General features: G+C 35.5%; 1 protein-coding gene and 1 long non-coding RNA gene across 3 annotated transcripts in view; one reads left to right on the top strand and one right to left on the bottom strand.

Annotated features, from left to right (window-relative positions):
* Positions 1-15,564, top strand: part of SCN9A (sodium voltage-gated channel alpha subunit 9) — a 171,193-nt gene that overhangs the window by 60,979 nt on the left and 94,650 nt on the right. The window contains exons 2-5 of the mRNA XM_044242258.1: positions 7,200-7,507; positions 12,686-12,804; positions 13,549-13,638; positions 14,191-14,319. Of these exons, the coding sequence (XP_044098193.1) occupies positions 7,250-7,507; positions 12,686-12,804; positions 13,549-13,638; positions 14,191-14,319 (596 nt within the window). The 5' untranslated portion in view covers positions 7,200-7,249. The remainder of the gene's footprint in view (positions 1-7,199; positions 7,508-12,685; positions 12,805-13,548; positions 13,639-14,190; positions 14,320-15,564) is intronic.
* Positions 1-15,564, bottom strand: part of LOC122902555 — a 35,437-nt gene that overhangs the window by 5,942 nt on the left and 13,931 nt on the right. The gene's annotated exons all lie outside the window — the stretch shown is intronic.

Raw genomic sequence — 15,564 nt, 5'->3', positions numbered from 1 at the left:
TCAGAGTTCAAAATACGTGGTGCTTTTCTTTAAAAAAAAAAAATTATTTAAATTCAACTTAGTTAACATATCGTGTACTATTGTTTTCAGGGGCAGAATTTAGTGATTCCTCAGTCTTATATAACACCCAGTGCTTATTACATCACATGCCCACCGTAATGCCCATCACCCAGTTACTCCATCACCTCACCCGCCTCCCCTCCAGCAACCCTCAGTTTTCTGTAGTTGAGTCTCTTATGGTTTGCTTCCCTCTCTGTTTTTATCTTAGATTATTTTTCCTTCCCTTTCCCTACGTTCATCTGCGTTGTTTCTTAAATTCCGCATATGAGTGAAATCGTATGGTATTTGTCTTTCTCTGACTAACTTATTTTGCTTAACATGATACCCTCTAGCTCTGCCCACGTCATCCTTACAAATGGCAAGATTTTATTCTTTTTGATGGCTGAGTAATATTACAGTGTATGTGTGCATATATATATATACATATGTATACGCAACATAATATATATATACACACACACACATACATGTATGTGTGTGTTGTGCTTTTCTTGGGTGGAATTTATGTTTATCCTTTCAGTTTTAAAAGGAGATTTTAAACTTTGATATTTCACATTCCTACTGAAGAGTATTTATTTTATTTTGAAGAAAATAAAACAAAATTGAAAAAGTTTGGTACACCTTTAGTTTTCTCTTATTAAGTAATAAAACCTGGTCATTAAGTTGTATGTGTTCATCAGATGTTTTTACTTGAGTGCATTTGTTGCTTTAAAATGGTTCTTAAAAGGAGGTTCACATCAATAATTTATGCTTTTTAAAAGTAGACAGGCTTAGGCCCTCCCCCTAAAAGTTTGTTTCAGCATTACTTGGGTAAGCCCTGGCAGCTGTATTATTTATTTATTTATTTATTTATTTATAGTTACATGGATGATTCTTTTATACACTGTAGTTGAGAAACATCATGGAATATACCTATATTTTGACATATGCATTTTTGCAGCAATAGTGACAAGTGACACTTAGCTGCCTTCTCACTATTACCTAACATAAGCGTTTAAAATATAGTCTTTAAGAAAATAGTAGGGAATAATACTTGTTAATTCCATGCTATGGGTTCTTGATATTAGTATGATGTAATGCCAATTTCTAAACCTAATTGTGGAAGAATTGGTGTCAGAGTCAGTGATATTTAATATTATAGGCAATTGCACATTCAGCAAGCCAGCCATTGGAGGCGCCTAAAAAAAAAGTTCCACATTCATCTAAGAGAGAAAGTAGAAGACATTTCTTACCCTATGGGAGTTTGCAGTGTGATACATTAGACCTTTGAAAGAGAAATATTAACAAAAAACATTTCCAATTGTCTCCAGTTTACTCTATTACATAGATCATGGGTCTAATATATAGATTTTTTCAAAACCTTATCTCTATTATTGGAGTTCTAAATTTTCACTAGAATCATCTTTTTAATTGAACCTCTTTCATACTTTCCAGCCTGATGACTGTCGATTAAGTTTCTTATATTACTTTTTTGTATTATTTTCTCTCTTTCATTTCTTGCCCTCTTTTTTGAGACTGATGCTGGGATGCCCTAAAGTATTCCACATCTCCTGAATTTTGTTTTGAGTTTTTCTTTGTTCTTTTGCTCTACTGTATCGGCACAAATCTAAAGTACAGAATGCTATGAATTTTTTTCATTTACATAGATTTGTGTGACCGTCACACATACCAATTCTCACACACCTGAGAATTCTCACTTGTAGTAAAGTACTTTTTTTGAAAGGTAACTAAAATTCTGACTTCTGCTTCATTTCAACTAATATTCTATTGAAATTTTTATTTTGATGCCCGCGATTACCAAGAATTTTTATTTTTTATTTTATTGTCCTTTTGATAGCCTATTCTTTTCAGTAAGAGATTATCTTCTCAAATTTCTCTGAGAATACTAATTTTAACTTTTTTATTTTAAGATTTTTATTTATTTGACAGACAGAGATCACAAGTAGGCAGAGAGGCTGCCAGAGGGAGAGGAAGAAGAGCAGGCTTCCCGCTGCGCAGAGAGCCCGATGCGGGGCTCTATCTATCCCAGGACCCTGAGATCATGACCTGAGCTGAAGGCAGAGGCTAATTTAACCCACTGAGCCACCCAGGCACCCTTAACTTCTAATATTCCCCTATGTTTGCTAAATCTTTTCTTTCTTCTAGAGTTAGTAGTTTGGTCTGGTCATCTCAGTCCTTCAGTTTTATGTTTGGTAGTCCTTGATTACTAATTCATCTTTAATTATCTATCAATATTTATGAATTAAAGACTATGTTGCTGTTGTTTAGGGTTGCATCTGCCTGTATGTATGTCTGGTTCCCAAACAAATCCTCCCCAGAGAGGAATGCCTGCAAGTTTTTGTGTGTGGGTGATGTGTATGTGTCTGGTTGTGTTTTTTAGGATATGGGTAAGGAAAATGCAAGGCAAGACCACCATCATAGAAAATCCTAAATAATGTGCTTGCTTCGGCAGCACATGCATACATAAATACACACATATAAGCGAAATTATATAATTTTAGTATTAAAATTGGAAAGAAAATCCTAAATAATCTACCAAAATACCAGGATTAGTAAGAGAATCTAGCAAAACCACTGGTCTAAGGGTAATTAGTAAAATTAAATAGATTCAGTGTTACCATTTTAGCATCAAACAGTTGTTCCATTTTGTCATTTAAACAGTGTTTCCAAACCGTCTTCTGAAGAATGGAGGAGAAATTAACATGTGAAATACAAAGGATTCTGTACCAGTTTGAGGTTATCCTTAGGAAATGAGTGAGGAAGTGAGATAATTGACCTGAGATGGTGATGGGGGCTTCAACTGTAACTGAATATTTTTATTTCCTCAAAAAACAAAAAGTTAAAGATCCAAAGCAAATACGGGAAACTGAGAAAGTTTGTTAAATCTATTATTTTCTATACTTTTCTGTGTGTTTGAAATAATTTCATAATTTATCATTTCTAACTTTGTCAGAATAAAACAACAACAGCATGAGTTCTGTGATCTCTCGGATTCAGGGTCTGCCATATATCAACTCTGTCAGACTCTTAAATGTATAGTCTCTAGTAGTCTAGTGGCAGAGAATTTTGTCTAAGTTTGTTTTCTACTCTAGTATTTTTGAAATTTAGCCACAGAACTCCTTGGTGGCATATTATTTCATATCGCATGGGCCAGCATTCACAGATAGCAGGTTTTGATAGGCTGCTTTATAATTTATACCCACTTAACTTTCCAAAATAATTTGAGGAATTAGTCAGTGAAAAACTAGTGTGATTAAAATGGAAATAGAAAAAAAAAATCAAAAACACCTGAGAAAAAGGTAGTATATTAAAAAAAAAGAAAAAAGGCCTTTCCCTTGATCTTCCCTGCTTCTAGAAAAAAGGGAAATAAACACCCTAGGGGTCTTAGGTCCATTAATTCAGAGGTTAATGTTTTGGTTTAGCCTGGGGATAAATCCCACTACTTTGCACTTGGATATAGGGGAGGAAGTGTGGAAATGTGACCTGCAACATTGTTGGGTAGATAATCCTTAGTCAATTTGTTTTCTGATCTTCATCAATGGGCCAACTCGCTTACTTCTCTGCTGGACAGGATTATTTTTTCCTATGTTCTAACTTTCTCAGATGAGCGTGTAGGCTGTGGCACCTGCTAATCTCTTTTCTAGGCAAATCCTATCTGCTCTTTCTTGCTCAGGTTTATGAAAACTCTTTAGTGTCTTCTCTGGTTTTCAGTGACATTGTGAAACTTTACTATCCATCATTATTTTCATTGCAGTGGGAATTTGGGAACCAGGGGATGATAAACACATGGGATAAGACAATTAGAAGTCATAAATTAGAAGTTCAAAGTGTCTTGACTGGAAGAATGTATGAGGAAAAATAGATGATAGGTAGATAGGTAAATAGTGCATGCATGCATGCATGCATGCATGGAGAACAGATAAGAAGGGAATTCATAATAAATATCTTTATATCTATTTTAACTGTGAGAAATCCTAGATACAAGGATATTGCCTTCACTTTTTGTTTTCAGTAGTTGTGTCAGTATCATCTAATATTGAGGTTAATGGTAGCTGGGCAAAATAGTCATGAGAACACTAAAATATCTTTATGTGCAATACTCAAAAGAAAGTGCAGTCGTAGTAATATTATTTATTTATTTATTTATAAGAATTTTTTTTTTTTTTAAGATTTTATTTATTTATTTGACAGACAGAGATTACAAGTAGGCAGAGAGAGAGGTGGGAGCAGGCTTCCCGCTGAGTAGAGAGCCTGATGCGAGGCTCGATTTCAGGACCCTGGGATCATGACCTGAGCTGAAGGCAGAGGCTTTAACCCACTGAGCCACCCAGGTACCCCTCATAGTAATATTAATAAGTGGAAATATGACAATATTTTTCAAAATTTTAAATTAAACATAAAAGAATAAATATCGATTGATTTTATTACATTTATTAGATTCAAGTCAAATAAACTTAAATGCACTTTTCAAGGTACTTTTTTGGACAAAAGTGCATGACATCTTCATTATAAAAATTTGAAAAATAAAGAAAAGTAAAAAGAAAGTAATAAAAATAACCCCTGATCCCTCAGCTGTGAATAACCTTCATTAAAGATACTATACATTTAATTTAGGATTTTCTGTACATTTAACAAATTGAGATGAATATACAGGAATGTGTGTGACACACACATTAGATATCCATTATAAGGTTTTTATAATTCATTACATAGTCTTTAAAAGCATTCTTTAAATGCCACTCAGTTTTTCATTATATGTTCATTCTTTATTTAATGAAACCCGATTAGGCTTTTAGGTTAAATTATAGTTTTTCAATATTATGAAAACATTGCAGTGAATACTTTCATAAATGTTTGAAGACATCTGAGATTATTGCTTTTGGATAAATCCTAGAAGGGAGGTTATTTGGCATTAAAAATGAATTAACATACTTAAGGGTTTTGGTAGATATTGTAGAATTTTTCTCGAAAAGTTTGTGCACATTATTTATTCCCATCATCCAGATAGGAGGGAATGACTTCCCCTATACCCTCCAACCTAAAGGATAATGATGGAATCTGATCTGAGTCTCTTTGGCTTACTTTCCAAGACCGGGATTGTGAGCAGATGCTTAGTGTCTTCCTTCACTTTAGCCTAACCTGGGAAGTACCTCCCTATCATAGTACCAGTGACACGAATCACCCACCAGGCCTGCTGTCTGTATATACTTCAGTGAATCAGAATGTGGGTGTTGAGGGTGTGCATGAATAGAGAGTGAGGGGAAAACAAGAAGGAAAAGGGGATATAGAGATAGTGGAATTGGGGGTTGGACATCAGAGTTCATGACATCTGCTTACCCGAATTTGTCATATAATTCCTGAAAGAGTTGACACCTCCAGTGGAAATATAGGGTGTACAAAACACCATTTCTTCTGCCATCTTTTCTCCAGAAGACCATGTGTGTGTATACTGAAAATCTTTGAGGGAAGTCATCTTCTGCTCCCCTGTATGGTTTCCAGAAGTGTTGAGCAGTGTCCTAAACCCAGGGGGAAACTGCACTCACTGCCTTATTTCTCAAGTGGAGGTGGTAGTTTCTAGAAGGCCAAGAGTTCTTTTTAGAATACATAGATTTGTGGTAAGAAATGTTCTTATACCGTGGCCGAATAACTAAGGGTAAAAGGCATCCCCTTTGTTCTAGATGTAATTGAAGTTTATTTTGTGTGATATGGAAACGGATAGTTTTCCATTTTGGAAAACTTTTTCTGAATCTATGTAATCTGTGTTGTCACTACTCTTTTTCTGAATCTATGTAATCTGTGTTGTCACTACTGTGATTTGCTTAATTTTCATGTTCAGCATTGGAAAATAAAAGAGCAGACCATGGCTTCTCTTAGTTCACTCTCCTGCTGTGTTTGGTGATATTACTTACTATACAGCTTTTCAAGCCATTCACAGTGGGTTGACGTATTAGATGTTGCTGTGTCCTGACTCTGAGCCAAAAGAAAAAAAAAAAGACTCATTTTTATTTTTTAATGCAGAAGTTATGAAGTTGCCCTGACTCGACTCCTTGAAATTGAGTTCATTTTTAAAATGAGAACTATTATTTTTATGCATTTTTATTTACAACATTCCAAAATAATAACATGTGGAACTTGACTTTTTTACTTTGTATTTTTTTTCCCTATAGGTTTTGGATACACATAGAAGTTATTTAGGGAAGTCATAGTTTGAAGGCATATCTTATTGATTTTTTTTTAATTTTAAAATTGAGTCTATCACATATATGTTCCAAATTTCTTTTCTTTGTTCTTCCTAAATATTTTGTCAAATTGTTTTAAACTCAAAATGAGAATATATTTTTTCTGATTTCTAAAGGGATATGTAATTGTAAGAAAATGTAAATATGCAAAAATAGAATAAACCAATCTTTCCATCACCTCATTTCACAGAAATGAGTTTCCCCAAGAAGGAGAAGCAGTGGTTTGTGAGCAAGTTTTGAGATTAAGACAGAAGAGGATTAGGTGATCAGAGAGGCAACAGAACCTGGAGAGTGGAACTATCAGAAGCAGTGTCACAAAGAATTTTAAATGAGAAAGGTTCATTGAATTGCACTAAAAGCAAATGCTGATGAAAAGTAAAAGGAATCAATTTTTTTTTTCATTAAGTTTTCACTTTAGAAGCTGGGAAGTGTTAAGTTCAGATTTTTAAATAAAGATGGTAGAGAGTGTGGGAAATAAATCTTATGTGTAGTAGTTAATAAATGCTAATTCAGCGTAATAATTTTGTAAACACATTACTTCTTATAGTTGAAATGAAAAGTATGGTTTAAGATTTATTTATTTATTTATTTGAGAGAGAGAGCACCATGCACAGGACCACAGGACTGATGTGGGGGGTGGGGGCGGAGAGGGAAAAGAGTGGAGGAGAGGAAGAATCTCAAATAGACTCTCCTGCTGACCAAGGAGCCAGAGGCAAGTGCATCTCGTGACCCTGAGATCATGACCTGAGCTGAAATCAAGAGTCCCATGCTTTACTGACTGAACCACCCAGGCACCCCAAAATCTGTTTATTATTATTTTTAATGTGCCATTTCTGGCTGGCAAACATTTAACACTTTCTTTCTTTCTTTCTTCTTTCTTTCTTTTATTTTCTTGCTTAGGCCTCTTATGTAAGGAGCTGACGGGGAAATAAAATATACAGGATGAAAAGATGGCAACGTTGCCTCCCCCAGGACCTCAGAGTTTTGTCTACTTTACAAAACAGTCCCTTGCCCTCATTGAACAACGTATTGCTGAAGGAAAAACAAAGGAACCCAAAGAAGAAAAGAAGGATGATGAGGAAGAAGGCCCGAGGCCAAGCAGTGACTTGGAAGCGGGCAAACAGCTGCCCTTCATCTACGGAGACATCCCCCCAGGCATGGTGTCAGAGCCCCTGGAGGACCTGGACCCCTACTATGCAGACAAAAAAGTGAGTGTATTTTGCCTGCAGTAGTGCCTGCTCTGCTGCTTCTGCTCAGAGAGATATCTTAAATTGAGATTAAGTGGAAGTTAGTGAAAAACCACATCATGGCAAAAATGTTCAGTTAAATGCATATGTAGAATATTCAGAACATGTACTTTTAGTTTTTCATCAAAACTGGTTCTGTCATCGACATATTATTTTGATATTCTTAATCTTTAGAATATTCAATATAATGTTCTCTCTTTTGGGGACATGACATAGATATATACCTGCAGGAGCGAAATTACTGTCAATTAGAAAAGGAAGACCTGGTATCTGTCCAGAATGTGTTTGCATGCAGGTGACAGCTGAATCCATAGGAATATAAAAGACCATTCAGCTAGTAGTGGGGTTTAGATGTCTGCTTCATTTAGGGTATTGAAAAGAGAAGTTTGAGATGGTCAGAGAGGTAGGACATAAATCAGAAGATTTTCCATTGTTCAAAACAGAAGGGGAGGGAGTATCTCATAAAATTATTCAGGAAGGTGAGAATAAAGAGGGGCTATTGGAAGGAACAAAGAGAAGGAACAGGTAACTTCTTGCAAGCAGTTTGTGTTGGGGATGGAAATAAAGCAAGATGGTGGTGGAGAGCAAATAAAAAAGGAAGTCGGTAGTAGTACATTCATGCTGAAAATTTTGAAATTTTTTCCACCAGAAAGATGGTCACTTGAGACACCAAATAAAGTGAAAACCTTTTAACATAGGGTATAAATAACCCCTTGAAAGTAAAGAAAAATTCTGGGGGGTGGGGGTAGGGAGAGGGTGGCTGGGTCATAGACATTGGGGAGGGTATGTGCTATAGTGAGCGCTGTGAAGTGTGTAAACCTGGTGATTCGCAGACCTATACCCCTGGGGCTAATAATACATTATGTCTTAATTAAAAAAAAAAGAAGAAGAAGAAGAAGAAGAAAGTAAAATTATTTTCCAAAGAAAAATGCAGAGGGTTGGAATAATGTAGCTGGTTGTAGGTGTTAACAGATAAGATACAAGCTACCTATCCGTTCATATTTGCATTAGAAAAGTGGAGAGGCTTGAGGGGCAAACAGAGATTGGATTTTAAGAGTCCTGAGAGGTTGAAGTAATGCAGTAATGAAGTAAAGGCAGGAGCATCAGGAAATCCATGTTAGCTGGCGTCAATATTTTCCATGGCAAAGGAGTGGATGTTGTCCTCTGGAAGGCAAATGTTCAGAGTAGCAGAGCTGGAAAGGTGTTTATTACATTAAGGAAATGGGAGAAAGTTGAAAACAACTCCTGGAACGTTTATTCTCTTGGGAAAATGAGAAGTACAGCATTTCTGACATGGTAGCAGACATAGCTGGATTGAAGTCGAAGTTGACTAAGAGGAGCCTGTAAAGGATTAGATCAGCAGTTCCATAACTTTCTCCAGCATTGCTTTGCTAATATAGTGCCTAGAGACTTAGAAAGTTCAAGAAAGGCAGAATAATGTCCATTTAAGAACATATTCTGGGCCACTTGGGTGGCTCATTCGGTTAAGCATCTGCTTTTGGCTCAGGTCTTGATCTCAAGGTCCTGGGATCAAGCCCTGGATCCAGCTCCCAGCTCAGCAAGGGGTCTGTTTCTCCCTCTCCCTCTGCTCTTCCTCCCCATTCATGCCCTCTCTCCCTCTCTCTCTCTCTCTCTGTCTCTCAAATAAATAAATAAAATATTTGAAAAATAATAATAAATAATATAAATAAAATAATGAAATAAAAATAGATCATATTTTTATCAAATCATATTTTAATCAAATCATATTTTATTTGTTTAAAATATTATTAAAAGGACTATTTCTTGATAAGACATCTAGCAAATCAGATTGTAAATATCTTGAGAAATACAAAATATGATGAAGGTATATTTTGACAGTCGAAACACGTCTGCCTCAGTGGTCATTGCTCTGAATAGCAATACCTGATATTTTGCTTCACGTTAAAACCAGCATCTCAACAGGCTGGCAACACAACAAAAAGTAGAATACCTGTGAAGGCCTTGAGATAGTACATAGCACTGATTGATTAATCAGTATTGTGACATGGCAAGAAGAATGCTAATATGTATTGAGGATCTCTGCGTCCGGCACTGGACTTTTTGTATAAGTTAGCACACCTATTTATCATAATATGAGAAGGGAACTCCTACCCAATTTTTAGATGAGAGAGGGCTTGGGGAAATTAATAAATGTGCAGAATGTTATACCCTAGAATTTGTAGATTTTTAAAAATTCAAGTTGGTTCCTCTACTGGGATATTCTGTTGGGCAACATCTCTTAGCATAATTTAGTTTCTGCCGTATAGTGACCACTGTGCTAACAACTTTACAAAAACGAATGAAATAATGATGAGTAAATAATGAGACAAGGAAAATAAAAAGTACTTCCTCATTTTACTTATTGCTTCATCGTCAAAAATTCCTGGCTCAGCACGGACACCTACTACATTTCCTATTTCCAAAGGGGCTCTGGGTGTTCTTTAACCAGCCACCCCTAAAGGAGGAAAGGAGTCTTTCCGGGTTAACCAAGGAGTAGAGATGTACAGTTATACTGGCTTTAAGTGACTTGGGAGGGAAGGAGAAAATGTTTGCATTTGAATGGAAGATTACAGACTTATTAACTAATGGAGTAATGTTAGCTATGTGACAGACTAATTTAACAGATAACATTTAGGATCGGACTCCCAACTCTTCACTGTGTCCCCAGTTCCTTTCAAATAATGTAATAATGTTATGCAGTGCTTTTATGGTGAGTTTGTGTCTTTAAGAAAGAATAAGTTACACTGAAATGAAATAAAAATAAATAAATAAATAAATAAATAAATAAATAAATAAATGAAAGAATAAGTTATCAGTACCCTCTGCTATGGGTATGAAGAAGACAGGTACAATGTCTTGTTATCTTCATATCTTTTGTGCTTTATATGTTTCCTGTAATTTCAGCAGTTGCTCCCAACATTGACTAAGAAGTTACAATGTGCCAGAAACTTAGAGGCTTTCCAGGCACTAAGTGCTGGCTCTCAGGCTGCTAATTGGTGGTTCTGATATTTGGAATCACGTCTGTCCAAACCAAAGCATATGCTCTTTAGGCACCACAATTTTCTAATTTTATGTTCAACAAATTCTTAAATAGATGAACAAAATTAAAAGAATTTATTCAGACTTTGATATCTATGTATTTTATAGGAGGATTTTAGAATTTACTAAAGGGACTTAGATTGACCTCTCAAACTTCATTAGGCTTACTTACTTTTCCTTCCTTTAATTAACTCTTGGGTGTGTGTAAACCCAGAGAGTCTTAGAGAAGTTTTTGATTTAAATAAACATTGGGAATTTAAAATTAAAAATAACAGATGAATTCTCCTTTGTAAAAATTTCAAATGCAAGGTAACTGTGTCTGGCCAAGTCTAGGCAGTGATGCTGTGATTTTCACATTCGCTCAGCTGATTTCTGGTTCAGGAAGTCTCTCTAATGATTCTGACACAAGTGTGACCCTGTCTCCTCTATACCGTCACCCTTTTCCATTTGTATTTCTCTGCATTATACTTGTCACATCTTGCTTCATATTCGAGTTATTGTGTATGTATCACCTTTCTAGGAAATTTCCTGAATGCAAAACCCATGCCTCATTTATGTTCAGATGCATTTTATCACCTCATGAGCCCTAGTTCTTCACAACACAATTGCAGAATATAATGGATGAGTGAGTTTTTTTAAAAGGACAATGTATCAATTAAAGAAAACAGTGGTTTCTAAGACTAGATATTAATTTTATAACTAATCTTAAGGGGTGCCTCGGTGGCTCAGTTGGTTAAGCATCTGACTTTGGCCCAGGTCATGATTTTAGGGGCTTGGGATCAAGCCCTACATGGAGCCCTGTGTGGAATCCCCCACTTTCTTTCCCCCTCTGCAGCTCCCCCTGCTTGTGCTCTCTCTCTCTCTCTCTCACATACATTCTTTCCTTCAAATAAATAAAATAAAATAAATTTTTAAGTGAAATTTAAAAAAATAATAAAACTGATTATAATTGTAAAAGTGAACTTTATGTTAAATTGTGTTTAGTCATAACTGGTATAGTGAAAGTGACCAAGACTATAAAAGGGCACCTGAAAATAGTAGATTCTGATTTGTTTTCTTGGGAACACTGCCACATACAGTTAAAAAGCAACATACTCAAACTTAGGTCCCCAATTTGGTGAAAAATATTTATTTCCAGAAGCCTATTCATAAACATATAAAATTCATATTAAACAACAGCAAAAGAGCAAGTCATCATCTTCTCAATAGCACAGGTCATTTCCCTACCAACTATAGAAAAATAAGACAAAGATTTGAAGTTGGTCTCCCTGATTCCCCAGCAAATTTCTTAGATTGTGTTAATATCTTCTTGTTGTTGCTATTTATTTGCTTGGGTTTTTAAATTTTTAACGGAGTACCAAAGCCATGGAGAATGTCATGTATTGTGTCATGGTTAAGTAACACATTTCAAGAATATTTGGTTCATTTGTATTACTTGAAAAAAATTACTGTGGGTAGGAGCAAGGAAGTCATTTAATTTGTGCTCTATTATTTTAGCTGTTATCGGAATTATACCTAGAATAGGAAAATTGAACTGGGTAATAGGATTCTTCTAATGTTAATATTCCTTGAATTTATGAAAATATGTTTTTGAAAGGACTCATAATTTGGAACATTTGCTCTTAATCATGATAATAGCTTACAAGTATTAAAATTCTCAAGCTGTTGTGGCAAATATCAGAGATAGCTAGTTTCTATTTAGTTTGCTTACAGTGCAGTGAAATGAAAGAAGGAAATTGTATTCTAGACTAATTCCAGTGGCCACAACTTACTGCTACTGCTTTGGGTGTTAAAGGGATATGAAAAAGAGAAGACAGTATATTTGGGGAGCACTAGGCAATCCGTGCTTACAAATGCTCACTTCTTTATTTACTAAGAAGAAATGGATGGAGTTCATTGGCCAAGGTGACTTAAACAGCTGCACTAATTAATGGCAGTGGCATCACGTTGGTTGAGTCCAGTGGCAGTGTTTCTTTAATAGGACCCTACCACATGCAGATGCGGTAAAGTGCTGATATAAATGTGCTTCAATGAAATTTTGGGTTCTCAATTTCATGACGTTTTCTTTTTCTCCCACAGACTTTCATAGTATTGAACAAAGGGAAAGCAATCTTTCGTTTCAATGCCACCCCGGCTTTGTACATGCTGTCTCCTTTCAGTTCTCTAAGAAGAATATCTATTAAGATTTTAGTACACTCATATCCTTTTTAAAATGATTACTGGCATGGGTTCTTTAAAATGTTGTTTGTTCTGGATGCCGGGTGGTTCAGTCGGTTAAGCATCAGCCTCATCTCAGGTCACATACAGGAGTCTTGGGATCCAGCCCCGCATCTGTGTCTCTGCTCAGCAGGGAGCCTGCTTCTCCCTCTGCCCCTCCCCCTGCCCCTGCTTTCTCTCTCTCTCTCTGCCTCTCAAATAAATAAACAAAAGCTTTTAAAAAAATGTAGTTTTTGTTATTTATTCAAATAGGGATTTTAGTTCTTTTGTACCTGAAAATATCCAGTCTTAGTTTACCAATTTCACTATAGTTTGGTGTAAGTGTCTGAGAAGATTGGGAGAATAACAATTTTATCATTTTAGGATAAATTTCTTTATATATTACTCCCTTGTTCAAAGAGATTTTTTAAAAAGTTATAAACTCATATACAATTATTTTCTAGGGGCACTTGGGTAGCTCACTTGTTAAATGTCTGCCTTCAGTTCAGGTCATGATCTCAGGGTTCTGGAATCTAGCCCCACGTTGGGCTCCCTGTTCCACGGAAAACCTGTTTCTCCCTCTCCCACTCCCTCTGCTTGTGTTCCCTCTCTTGCTGTGTCTCTGTCAAATAAATAAAATCGCAAAAAAATTATTTTCTATGAAAAAGTTATTTTAACAAGTGTCATTATCAAGTATTCAAAGCTCCTACTGTGTTCCTTTAATATATTCCTTGATTCTAAGCTACCTTATTTAGCATGCTTATCATGTGCACCATTCTGACGAACTGCATATTTATGACCATGAGTAACCCTCCAGATTGGACCAAGAATGTAGAGTAAGTGGGTATAAGTCATTTTAATATGGTCTTTATTTTATTTTATTCCTTTCCTTTCCTGCCATTAAGTTACTGCAGCTCTAAAACTTGTGGTGTTTATCTGTGGTTGCTTTTCTTTCAATTATTTTTTCTTCCTCTGTGGTATTAACCTGCTACCAGTAGAACAGAATAATCAGATGTTACAGTCTTTTCTAGAAGAATGAATGTATCAGGTGTCCTGCCTTGTTCTTAGACAAGTGCCTTTCTCATAGAAGTAATGTAGGACTTTTCCAGGCAGATTTAATACCTATGTTCTTAGTCATTTTGAATATCTCTACTTTCTATAAGAATTTCTAATATGGACATTTTAAGATTTTCTGGAAAAATACCTTTCCTGTAGTTTATTCTAAACTATAGAGTAGATCTATAGTTTATTCTAATCTATAGAGTGGATCTATAAGCCAATAGCCACACGCCAATAGATGCCTTTCTTTGGCTGAGCAGAAAAACTGAAGATTTACATGGTGCTGTATTCCCCTCATATTTAATATCTTATTGGATTCTTGTATCTAGGTACACTTTTACTGGAATATATACTTTTGAGTCACTTGTCAAAATCCTTGCAAGAGGCTTCTGTGTCGGAGAATTCACTTTCCTTCGTGACCCATGGAACTGGCTCGATTTTGTCGTCATTGTTTTTGCGTAAGTACATTTAGTTTTTTGAAATGGAAAACTCATGAGAATCATAGACAGCACAGTGTTCCAGTAAGAATAAGCCTTGGAATCTGACTTCTCCTGCATGTAAAGTTTGCATTTAAAGGAGACTCTGTGAAAGCTAGTCATTGGTAGGCAAATACTAATTTTTGAGAAAGCATTTCCCATTCAAAAATGTATGACATCATTAAGATTGATCATCTATATGCTCAGCACTTGGATGGATAATCTATGCAGTGCAAGTAAGGTTCACACTTTTTCCGTGCCTTACTTAAAAGCTAGTAAAACCGTAAGAATCACAGAAAAAGCTCAGGCCTTTATTTATAACCTGTTCTATTCAAGAGCTAGTAAGTACATTAAAATACAAAAACAAATCTTTTTATAAGGGCTATCACTGCATACTAATTCTAACATCAGTGAATGACTTGTCTATGACATCCGCAGCCACAGCTTATTTTTAAGGGAAAAATATTACATTAAAATATAAATTAAATTAATTCATAGTGATGTTCTTTTCTCAAATATATTTGCCAGAAATATTCCCTTGTGTATTTTTTTTAAATCTCAAACCTAGATACAGTATTTTTTCCCTCTAGCATTTCGAATTTTAAAGGTAATGCATGTTCATTGGAGGAATTTTGACAATACAGAAGGTCTTAAGATTTCTAGTTTCCCGTTCCCTCACTCCCACCCCCACCTCCTTGTCCATCAGACTCGATTCTTTCATGGCCACGTGACTGCTGCAGCTGTAACTGCCTCTGGCCGATAAGACAACATTATGTCAAAGAAAGCTGCCTCTTCTCTGGGATCTCATTATTTTAATTGAGATAATTTATATACCATAAAATTAACCCTTTTAATAAAAGTACAAAATTCAGTGGATTTTTTTAAAAGAATGTTCACAAAGCTGTTCAACCATCACTAATTTCTAATTCCAGAGTATTTCCATTATCCCCAAAAGAAGTCACTTCTGTTCCCTTCTCCCCCTAATCCTTGGAAACCATTCATCAAGGTTTTTGGGCTACACCTTCCATGTATGAATGGAATCATACAGTATGTGGACTTTTGTGTCTGGCTTCTTTCAATTAATGTATGGTTTTTAAGGTTTGCTGCTGACTTTTATAGGATATTAAGTATCTATATTACCATAATATTGAGGTCTAATAATTGAAGCATTTTATTGTTTATTCAGGCATTTAAGTGTTTGAAAACCATTTTATTAATATACTTGTA

Source organism: Neovison vison, chromosome 3 (genome assembly GCF_020171115.1).
Source record: "Neovison vison isolate M4711 chromosome 3, ASM_NN_V1, whole genome shotgun sequence".
Classification (NCBI taxonomy): domain Eukaryota; kingdom Metazoa; phylum Chordata; class Mammalia; order Carnivora; family Mustelidae; genus Neogale; species Neogale vison.
The sequence above is the reverse complement of the archived record's forward strand: the minus strand, read 5'-3'. Positions and strand labels throughout refer to the sequence as shown.